Source organism: Pteropus alecto, unplaced genomic scaffold (assembly GCF_000325575.1).
Source record: "Pteropus alecto unplaced genomic scaffold, ASM32557v1 scaffold76, whole genome shotgun sequence".
Lineage (NCBI taxonomy): Eukaryota > Metazoa > Chordata > Mammalia > Chiroptera > Pteropodidae > Pteropus > Pteropus alecto.
In genome coordinates, this window is record NW_006443138.1 from 26,754,819 (window position 1) to 26,766,479 (window position 11,661).

The following is an 11,661-nucleotide window of genomic DNA, read 5'->3' on the forward strand; positions in this document are numbered from 1 at the left end:
CACTTTGGGTTTGTTCTCCTTTAATTGGGTAAGAGATTTTCAATGTGTTTCAGAGAAAGGCTAGGGAAGAGCTCTATTGTGCTTTGCACTAGACCCTTTGCATATATTATTGTTAATCCCTAAAAGAACCCTATGAAATAATGATCTCATTTTGCAGATGAAAAAACTGAGGTTCAGAGAGGTTCATTTTCCCAAAGTTACACAATTAATAAGTAGTAGAGTTGGGATTCAAATCCAGGTGTTTCCCATTCCGAAGCCCATTTCTTTATAAGAAACCAATCACAATCTCTGCATTGAGAGGAATCTGAGATGAGGTGAATCTCAAGAGATTTACCATTTTTATTGCTACATAGCATGGACCTTATTATAGTTTAATCTCCCCTCTAAGGAGGTCCCAAAGTGGGACCGGTTCCAAGAAGAATCCACAGAGATTTTGACTTCTGCTGATTAGTGCCTCTCCAATTATCCAAGGTAAGTGTTAATTTCAGACTAACTTCTCCTGACCATCCAATATGCTTCTGGGGTGCCTCTTCCCTAAGTCAGTCCAGCAAGGATAATTAACACAAGATTTCAACATGAACAGAGTGTCTCCACTGCTCTGGCATACATGAAAACTTAAGTACATGAAATCACAGTGGAAATCCAAAGTGAAGGTCTTTTTTTTTGGTGGGGGGAGGAGTGACAATTTTGTCTTTGCATTATTCACAACTCTCCTACTCTATGTAGAGATGCTTTCCTTCTTTTTATTTATTTAACAAATTTTCAACAAAGGCCTACATAGTAGACTCAATCTGTGCCCACAAGGTGCCAGTCTTTCCTTGTTGTGGGAAATTGTGATGCTGGCGATGATAAGGTTGTGTGTAAGGCAACGAATGTGGCAGGGAGGGTAAAGATGATCCGAAGCTGAGGTGCCCACTGGTGAGGATGATACTAAGCAAGGGTACATATATCCCTCCCCACTCCCCATTCAGTTTATCAGCTGAGAGTAGTGACAGAGGATGTCTGGGCACCATGGGATCTGAGAGGACAAAACTGAAATGTTTGGCTTGACAGAAATTCTAACCAAAGCACCATCTAAATGAACTAGGCAGAGAGGCAGAAGACATGTAGAGACCACAGGCTGGAGGCTGAGACCCAGGCCAAAGCAGGAGACTTGGAATCAGAGAGGTGGGAGTGGTATCTCAGAAGAGTCCCTGAGTGGTGGGACTCATCCTAGGAGCTTTCCCCAGGCTGCCTGCAGCATCCAGCCTATGTGCATGGGTGAATCATTTCGTGCTATTGAAATAATTCTATGATGTACACTTGGCATGTAATGAGCTCAGAAGACTCAGTGAGCCAGGCTAGAACTCTAACTTCTACCACAGGCAATCATACGGAGGTTAAAAGCATAGGCTCTTGACTCCAGTTGACTTTATTACGTTCTGGCTTTGCCACTTATTAGCTATGGTAACTCAGGCAAGTCACTTAAGCTCTGTATGCCTCGGTTTTCTCATCTGTAAATTGGAAATATATCAGTGAAATGACAAGGATGAGCCCAGGTAGGAAAATGACCAGTGGGCCATATCAAGGGCCAGAGACAACTCCCACCCAACTGGCTGGGTGAATGCCATGGCCAAGACAGTGAGCAGAAACCAGACCCTAGCCCTCCCTCCTCTATGACCCTAAAGCTCCGTGGACACACACATACACACCCAATCTCTGTCCTCTCCTGCTAAAAAGGTCCAGACTTTCAGTGTCCCCTTAGCCTCTCTTGCCCTCAATTGTGATCTCTTTCCATGAAAAGTTCTCTAGAGTAACTCAGGCCCAGTCATCACCTGCCACCAAGCCTTCTCCTATCCCTGCTTTACCCTTTGCCCTCTAAATAAGGAAGCCAGCACTGCCAGGCCAAGAACTCCTGCCCAATTTGGGTCCTGGGTAGCTTCTCGCCCCCTGCTTCCCCTGGGCCCATAGCCAACTCCTCCCTCCCTCAGAGATGCTCCTGCTCACTTCATTCCTGCCTCATAATTGGAATGACAGTGGTTCCCAGAATCCCTGGGGCATGGGGTGGGTGATAGGGGTCTGGGGAGGCAGCCAGCCCCAGAGCAGGTTAATGTTACAGCCCTGGATAAGTGAGCTGGGCCAGTTGACGTCAGGGTGATGATCGGTGGAGGGGAGGGCGGGTCTGCTGAACTATAAAGATAGGTCAAATCAAATATAATCAACTCGGGACAGAGCAAGCAGGAGAACTGGACAGCGTCCCCAAGCCATGGTCCCTACCAGCCGCGGCTCAGCCTGGGTCCCTCTGCTCCCAGCCCGAGTGCCCGAAGCAGGCTTTGGTTTCATGTCAGCAGCCTTCATCTGCCTTCCAAAAATAAGCCCCTGCCGCCATGCCGAGGGGAGAAAAACAAGAAGGGCGGTATTTTTAGGGCCATTAATTCTGACCACGTGCCTGAGAGGCAAGGTGGATGGCCCTGGGACAGAGGCTGTTCATCACTATGTCCCGGGGAGCAGGACGTCTTCAGGGCACGCTGCAGGCTCTCGTCTTCCTAGGCGTCCTAGTGGGCATGGTGGTGCCCTCACCCGCGGGCACCCGCGCCAACAGCACGCTGCTGGACTCCAGGGGCTGGGGCACCCTGCTATCCAGGTCCCGAGCTGGGCTAGCTGGAGAGATTGCCGGGGTGAATTGGGAAAGTGGCTATTTGGTGGGGATCAAGCGGCAGCGGAGGCTCTACTGCAACGTGGGCATCGGCTTTCACCTTCAGGTGCCCCCCGATGGCCGGATCAGCGGGACCCACGAGGAGAACCCCTACAGTGAGTGCAAATTGCAGCCAGTTGGGAAACTGGGAGCTTGGGCTCAAGCAGAGCTAAAAGATGAAGGGGACTTGCTCTGATGCATGGGGTCCTATTATAAAGGGGGGAGAAATCTTATTCTTCACTTGGATGCCCATAACAGAGCCACCTCTGCCAGATTCACCTTGACCCAGCCTAGGAGCAGGTTCAATATACTGAAGCTCAAGCATCCCAGTGTGCTTTGCCATCACCCCCTTGGATTCCCCTATGGCACTAATTACTTCAGCATTATGGGCTCATCTGTAGCCATATAAGACCACTGGGTACCCATTAGGCAAGAATGGAGAAAATGAGTAAGGATATTTGGACCAAATGAGACACAAGCTTATTTTTACTTAGCTTCTCCCTTTTTGAAGGAAAGGCAAATGATTTGCAAAATTTCTAGCTGAAGCACATTGTTCATTTTACTTCAGCCTACCCACTCTGTCCCTAGGTCTGTGTCCTACAAATCAGTGGGTTGCTACATAGATAGGCTATCTCATCCAAGAAGGAGTGGAGGCTGTAGGATCTAGGCAAGCCCTCAGCTTCTGTGTGGCTGCAGCGCTTGCAAGATTAAATGGGCCGAGATTTGTTGAACATGTAGAATATACATTTTTAACAAAACTGATCAGAATTCATTTTTTTACCAAAGTCAAGGACCTCATGTCATTGAGTCAGTGAAACCCAGATACCTAAATGGCCACTGTGATCCCTAACTTTGATGCCACAACATTCCCTTGCAGAACTGGGGTTTTGACACTACGGTGGCAAGATTTGCCAAATCCAGCTGCTGGATCTCCTAAAACTAGAGAGATTAGGGATGGAGGTGATGGAAGATTTGACTTTCTTAGGAGCAGGGGGATGGGCGTGGATGTCCTTGCAGGATCACCTTTAGACTGATGGACATCCTACTCTGATTTGCACAAGCCTCAGGTAATGTGGCCCCTATTTCCTTGTCAGGCCTACTGGAGATTTCCACAGTGGATCGAGGTGTGGTGAGTCTCTTTGGAGTGAAAAGTGCCCTCTTCATTGCCATGAACAGCAAAGGAAGATTATACACAACGGTGAGTTCATCAGTCCAGGGGAAGCTACAGGTTGTAGAAGGCCTGTAACAGTTGAAGAAAGTAATACAAAATCTGAGTAGAGAAGTGAATATTTGTCTCGAATGAGAAAAGAAAGGTGCTGTGGAAGGAGCCCGTGCAGGTGAGAGGCCTTGAAGCTCAGGCTTTGTAAACTTCACAGTACATTGATTGGCCTCTGCACTGGCTTCTGTTTTTCTTCACCTTACCTGCCAGAGCCTTTGTAATTAAACAGGAACCATAGCTCGGGGGGCTACTGAGTCTGAGGGAAACCTGCATTCTGGCATACAGCTGCCATCAGGCTATGCTCAAGTTTGATTTCCTGAACTGGACAGGCTCACAGAAGCAAGCCTGGCTTTCAGCCTGGGTGTTCTCCACAACCCACCCTCCGAGAGGCGTCTCGAACCTGAGCACAGTGCGAGGAGGGCAAATAGAGGCTCTTTCTCTCACCTTCATCAGTGTGTGGACATTTTAGTGTGAGGTTTTAAGTACTCTGGTCCCTGATGCCATAGGCTGGAGAAGCATTCTCTGCATTTTCTCCCTCGATAGATGCCAGGCCCACCTCTCCTCCTCTCCATCACAGACCACCCCTGCGAGGTTAACCTCACCAGCTTCTGAACACCAAAATTTACCAAAATCCCTGGCCTCTCCAACCCCCTTCAGCCTGGATCTCTCAGTCCATGATTTGGCTTATTCCAAAATAAGAGCTAGGAAAGCATCTCTACGATGTTGAAGAAACTGAGAGATCTTTTGACAGAAATAAGAAGGCTAAAAAGGAAGACCTCTGAGCCATAGTCAAGGAATACCAGAGTTATTTATGGGGAGGGTGTGGAGGGCTATTCTACCTCTCCTTGGAGACAGACTGAGGATCAGGAAGTGAACAGAGAGATCTGGGATTGGTGCCAGCTACCGGGGAGGCTATCCCAACCAAGGTAGTCTTTTACAAACCTGAATGGGGTGCCCAAGTGGCCTCTGCCCTTGAATTTTGGCACCAACACCTCTCATTCTGGCCTGGTTTTCGTGGAGACAGGGTATGGATTAAGTTCAGTGGATCTCTGAAATAAGACAAGTAGCTGGAGGGTAGGTGGGGCAGGAGCTGGAACACAGGTCCCAGTCTGTGCACCAAAAACGCTTCTGCTGCAGGCCTTACATGCATTACCTACAGAACCCTGACAGGTCCACACACAGCCATGATTGACATGAGACCTTGGGGATAGTGATCAAATGCGCCTCCCAGGGGTGCTGGAGGATAACTCTCAGAAAGCACTCCACAGGGCAACTGACAATCAGTAGATGCTCAGTGTGGAGTAGCTGTTTATATTGTCTATGGAGGCTGAGGCACCCTGCTGCGAGGCTCTGCAGCCCTCTCTCCTGGAGATGAGACAGACATGTGGGAGGACCATCTGCATCCACATCATGGTAACTTGTTAAAAGTACAGATTTCCAGGGACCTTCCTCAGAGATGTTTATCCAGCAGGGCTGGGCTGAGGGGCCTAGAAATCAGTTTGTTTGTTTGTTTAAATTTCTCAAGTATTTCTGAGGCACAGATGGGCTCGTGGACCACCAGGCTACATGGCCTCTGCCTTGCCCAAGGGTCACTCCAGCCCTGAGAGCTGAAGGGCTAGGTTGATGAAACATGCATGGAATTATCAGACACCCTTTACCATTCTCTGCAAAGGTGATGGAGAGAACAGAAAGCAGCTAGGACCAGCCTAGGTTTTCGTGGAGTAGGTGCCCCTTCTGCGGAGCGAGTCATCTGGAAGAGCCATTCTCAGCAGCCTGCATAATGCCTGGAGTCCCACTAGTTGAAATGCCGGGAATAAGGACTCTATGCAAGGGCCTCCTTTGGCGGCTAAATCTCCTGGAAGAAAGCACTCATCGTATACAGAAGCTCTTATCCTTCCACCTTTATTAACAAGCTATTTAGTGTTTCTCCTTACCCAGAAACCAATTATTCACCGGTGAGGCCGGGAAAGGGCACAGATGTAGGATAAATTTATCCACTTCCCACTCTAAGTCCATGGTCTTTACCCAGTTGGGGGAGGCTGGGAACATGAGACATATAACAGTCAGGGAATTGGCTGCAAATGGGTAAGCATTCAGAGTAACCAAAGCGGGGGAACCGTTTCTTTGAAGTGTGGGCTGACTCCTAATGTGGGAGACACCACTGGCCCTCACTCTTAGGCCCATGACTCAAAGGGGGCCAAGCAGGTCTCATTAAATGAACAGAGTCCAGGAAGAGGGGGACTTTTCTGAGAGAAGCCTGCCTGCTCTTCATAGTCCCCCAAACACACACACACACACACACACACACCTCATCTATAAATGGAAATTTATTTATTTAACAAATATTGTCATACACACCACATGCACACCACACATACACACACACATGCCAGCCCCTCTCCCCGACCTTCCCCGGCCAACCCCAGAGCCTTTGGCCCAGGAGCACCTTCTCCGAGGTGGTAGAGTCTACTCCCTGGAGCCCAGGGCCAAGCAGGCCAGTGTACAGAGCGAGGCTGGATCGGGGAATTGGCTTAGCTGTTCCCCAAGCCTGAGCGCCTGAGGCTTTGTGTGCTTGGGCACCAGATGCACCAAAACCACCTCTACCCCTCTCTCGACAACCCATAGGGCCGTAGGGCCGTAGGGCCCGTTATCACAGTCTAAAAAAACAATTGCCAACTGATCCCAGGAGCCAGGAAGACTCCTGCTGGGTGATGATTTCATTCACACTATTTCCCTTTAAGCCCCCTGAGCTGCCTCATCTCCCAGAAGCTCAGCTGCTGCTGTGGCTAAATGGGATTTCTCATGGGGAGAAAGGAACCATGCTGGGGTGGGGGACAGGGAACAACCCATAGTCTTGAGACTAAGTGCCAGGAAAGCCCACCTAAGGAAAAGTGTTCTCCCACATGTCTCATCTCCAGGAGAGAGGGCTGCAGAGCCTCGCAGCAGAGCCTCGCAGCAGGGTGCCTCAGCCTCCATAGACAATATAAACAGCTACTCCACACTGAGTACCTACTGATTGTCAGTTGCCCTATGGAGTGCTTCCTGAGAGTTATCCTCCAGCACCCCTGGGAGGCGCATTTGATCACTATCCCCAAGGTCTCATGTCAATCATGGCTGTGTGTGGACCTGTCAGGGTTCTGTAGGTAATGCATGTAAGGCCTGCAGCAGAAGCGTTTTTGGTGTACAGACTGGGACCTGTGTTCCAGCTCCTGTCCCCACTACCCTCCAGCTACTGCAACGTCACTGGCCTTCTCTGGACCTTGACCTCTTCTCTCTCAGATGTAGACTGAGGCAGAAATCAGTGAACTCCAACCTCCTTTTTAAAATTAAAAAAAAAATAAAGGATCTCCACGTGACAGTGGTTCTATTAGAATCCTTTAGCTGAGAAAAATACATAGTGACAAAAAGGTACTAGTAATTCAGTTATACTTCTAAGTGATTTTAGTTTTACTAATTATAACTGTCTACATCTTTTTAATCAATAGTAGTAGGACAATGTGCAAAACCCACTATTTACTTCATCCAGAGAGGCCTTTGAGAATTGTCTGGAGGAGGGGAGAACTAAGCCTTTCCCTCACTCAGTGCTCAGTTAGCTGCTTCTCTCATCTATCAAAGAACAGGATTCCTGAGGGATGGGTCAAAGGAGCCCCAAGCATTAGCTCCTGTGGAAGTGCCTGGAGATGGAACTGGGGTGCAGGGAAGGCCCGTGCTGCATGAGGGGCCTGGAAAGCTCTGCAGAGGAGTCTCACAAATGGCTTTATCTGTGGCCTGCCAGCTACAGAGAGCTGTGCAGGAATGAGAAGAATGATAAGCCTGGTGAAAACATTTTCAAACACTCGTAAATTATCAATGCAATTCTGAGTTAGGAAAGAGGGTTGGAGACTACAGTCCTAATCAGAGCTGGGAGATGTTGTTTCTTCGTTTAATCCAAGGACAAAGAAAGGAGCAGTCAGGGGACACAGGAGGAAAGGTCTCTGGACAAGGAATTTTCTTTTTCTCCCTCACTACCTACTTCCTTAAACCACAAACACAGCCAGGAGTAATAGAGGCAAGTGGCCAAGGGCAGCCCTAGGAGGAAGAACTTTAAAGACAAGAATACACCTCCACCAGTCTGGGTGACTTAGCTCTGCCTAAAGACAAGAGATGGATGTGTGGTCCACCCCGAACTTTAAGGGGCATTTCTGCCACAGGTAAGTCATGCCGAAACATTCACCTATCTACCCCTCTGCGAATGGCCTTCTCCACAGTAAGACCTAAATGCTTTACAGTTTGGTTCCACATAAGTCTGATTAGACCTATATGGAATTTAAGACATTGTCACACTGGGGCCTGAGGCCTGGCAGACCCAGGAAATGTGATCCGGCGGAATTATTTTCATTTGTTCAAGTAATAATATATGGTAGCTGCTTTTATTATCACAGCATTCACTTGGCACGAGTGCTTTTCTCACCAGAGCTGAGGAGCCAGCATTCATTCCTAAGCCATGAGAACTCAGAGCTCAGGCAAACATTGAAGATGAATTAGGAGCTGGGTTGTGATACCAGCTTGAGCATCAGTCTGGGCAGCAGGAAAATCCCACCAGCCTGAAGCATTGGCCACATCAAAAAGTTTGGGAAAATTGTCTTGGCCTCTTGCCACAGGCCTTGAAGCTATCCGAACCCCAACGATGCTGGTGCAGTCGCGGTGGGGGGAAGCGATCCCTGAAAGGAGTGGTCAGCTATTTCGCTCTTTTTTCTTTAGATTTGTACAGAATGCTGAAGAAATCTAGGAATATGAGGTAAGCTAGATAAAAGGAACAGAATGGAAAAAAAAACAAAAGTCAGAAAGTAAAAAGGGGTGGGGATTTTTAAGTAATCAAAATCTGATGAGCAGAGAACAAAACACAGTGCGTGTTTAAACAAATGCATTTTAAGAGACCCAGTCACTAGGGAAGGCTGGATCCTTAAACTGAACATATTTTAGAACGGAGGATATGAGTGAATGCCCTCAGTTTCTTGTCGAAATCACTCAATTCCTCCCCCTTTTCCTCCTCTTACCCCACCCTCTGCCCCAAGACTTGATTTCCTCCCTAGAGTATGAAAACCACACATGAAACCTCTCCCGTAACCACCATCCAGATCAGAAATGAATTCTCCTGGAAATCAAGGAGGCGGTTACTTTCCAGGGACATGTAAAGTTAGAACAGAGGGGAAAGCGGTGGGTGGAGAGGGGGCTGTGACAGGATGAGGAAGAGACCACCAGTTTTTGATTCAAATGTTTTCTCACTCCATTTCCTGGCCCATCTTCTATCCCAGATTCCTTTTCCATTTTAAAAGATCTACATGTATGACTAGGTAACGCATGAACTTGCTTTAAGGGGGAAAACAAAAATGCAAAAGAATATGCCATGGAAATTAAGTCTCATTCTCACTGTTGTCTTGAAGCCACCTACTTCCTCCCCAGAGAGAGCCACTGTTACTCGTTCCTTGTGTACCATTCCAGGAAGAACTCACATCCCTGTGCGTGAGCACTTGCTGGTATCATCTTTTTAAATCACACGAACAGGAACATACTCTATACACTGTTTAGAACTTTGTTTCTTCACTTAACAATATATATTTGAGACCATTTCAAGTCAGTGCACAAAGAGGTTTTCTTATTTTTTCGTGGCTTATCATATTACATTGTGTGGATTTGCCATAATTGAGTTAACCACTCCCCTCCTAATTGACTCTTAGGCTGTTTTCACTCTTTCGCTGTTTTAAGTAATGCTGCAGTGAGTGACACATGTGGGAGTGTACCAGTAAGATATATTCCTAGAAGGGGAATTACTAATCAAAGCTATAATTTTTTTTTTAATCTAATAGATATTGTCAATAGCTCTTTACAGAGTTTCTAACAATTTACACACCTGTGGACATTAAATGAGAATTCCTAGTATCCATGCCCTCACCAATGAAAAGATATTATCAAATATTGTTCTCTTTGTAATCTGACAATTAAAAATGTGATCTCACAATTGATTTACATTTCTCTTATTAGGCGTATTTCCTTATGTTTAACTGCTAGTTGTGTTTCCTTTTCTGTGAATTGTCTGTGCATGAATGTCCATTTTTCAGTGAGTTAAGGGTTCTGAATATAATAGCAAAATGTCCTCTTTGCCATATATTGCAAAATATATTACAAAAGGTAATGCATTGAAAATATTTTTATACAGTTTGCTATTTACATTTTTATTTTGTTTAAAGGTTTAAAATTATTTTTCAGGCTGAGTCAAATTTAGTGTTTTTGTTTTGTTTTGTTTTGTTATGTGTATGGCTTCTAATTTTCTTGTATCCTATTTAGAAAGATCTTCCTGACTTAAAAAAAAAACTTTTTTTCTGGATTTTTAAGGTTCTCTTTTTTACATTTAAATCTTTACTCCTTAATTTTAATGTAAGGAATGCAGTTATACATCAAACTATTATTCTTATTCCAACATCATGTTTTCTCCAGCGATTTGAAATGCCACTTTTATATTCATGTATGTTTGGGTTTACTTCTTGACTTTCTATTTTGCTCTTTGATCTGCACCAGGCTTTTAATCAGTGTAGCTTCATTTCTATTTAACTTTCATAATCAATCCTGGGTTTATTTTCTCCAAGTGTTGCTCTAAAGCTTTGCCCATCAATAATCTTAGATCCTGCGGCTGACTCTACACCCCATGCACAGGTAAAGAGACATTGGTCCAGAGAGGCCCTGAAGGGTGCACTGCCAGAGCCAGCCTCAGCCTCCATTCATCCTATCTCTGTGCTCTCTCGTGCAAGTTCACTGCCTCCCAGTCACTTAGGCAGTAAAAGCAGAGCTTAAAGGCTAAGTTGTTCAATAACCCACAGCAAGTTTTACAGAAATGGTGGTCCAGCATAAGACAAAGTCTTTTAGAACTTTTACTGAAGAGTAGTTCATGATTCAATTGGTGAAGAATAATTATAGTGATAAAAATTATTTTTTATTTTACTATGTGACAGGCATTATACCAAGGACTTTGCATGCGTCATTTCAGTTAATGCTCACTCCAGTTCTATGGTGTGGTTATTCTTATGGCTCCCACTCTACAGATGAGGGAACTGATTTCCCCTGCTCATTCCGCAGATACTTACCTAGCACCCATAACCAGGGAAAGGAAGGCTTGTGCAGACTCCCGAAGTGGTATCAAGGAACCAGTTGACAGGGGTAGCTGGTGAGAGCTTCTTCGTTCACTCAAGCAAATTCAACATAATGTGAAAGTTCTCTGTAAACAATCAAGTAGGGGCATGAGAGGGGAGGTGGGACATGCACCCAGCAGTGGGCGAAGGGCAGGAGGGAAGTGTTCAGTACGTTCCAATAGACCACGCCACCTTCTTGCTCACGCCCATCTTGCATCAAAGGAGCCATCCATGCGGGGGTATCTGTATGTTTTACTGTTGTCCCTATTAAGTCATCATTCATTCAGTATCATGTACTCAACAAGGCATAATCCTTGTCTCAAGGGTTGTACATTGAGAAAGAAGAGCCTGTCCATAGGGATCACACACTGTTTTAAATGCCATCTGAGAAGAGAACTCAAAGGGCTGGGGAAATCTGGGAGCCCTGGTGAGCAAGCCCATCACCTTCCGTTTGACAGGAAGAGGCACTCGCCCAATCCCCCAATGCCGGCCACGTCAGGGAGCTCATAGTACAGTTCCTGTAGAAGAGGTTAGATGACACCTCTGGCACAGCAGTCAGCCACTGAGTAGGTTTTTCGTTTGTTTGTTTGTTTGTTTGTTTGTTT

The 11,661-nt window shown here is 46.3% G+C and overlaps 1 protein-coding gene across 1 annotated transcript in view; it reads left to right on the top strand.

Moving 5' to 3' along the window:
• The first annotated feature begins 2,400 nt into the window (after window positions 1-2,400).
• The window catches only part of FGF6 (fibroblast growth factor 6), a 10,650-nt gene continuing 1,389 nt past the window's right edge, over window positions 2,401-11,661 (top strand). Inside the window, exons 1-2 of the mRNA XM_006923842.1 lie at window positions 2,401-2,790; window positions 3,769-3,872. Coding sequence (XP_006923904.1) covers window positions 2,445-2,790; window positions 3,769-3,872 — 450 coding nt within the window. The 5' untranslated portion in view covers window positions 2,401-2,444. The remainder of the gene's footprint in view (window positions 2,791-3,768; window positions 3,873-11,661) is intronic.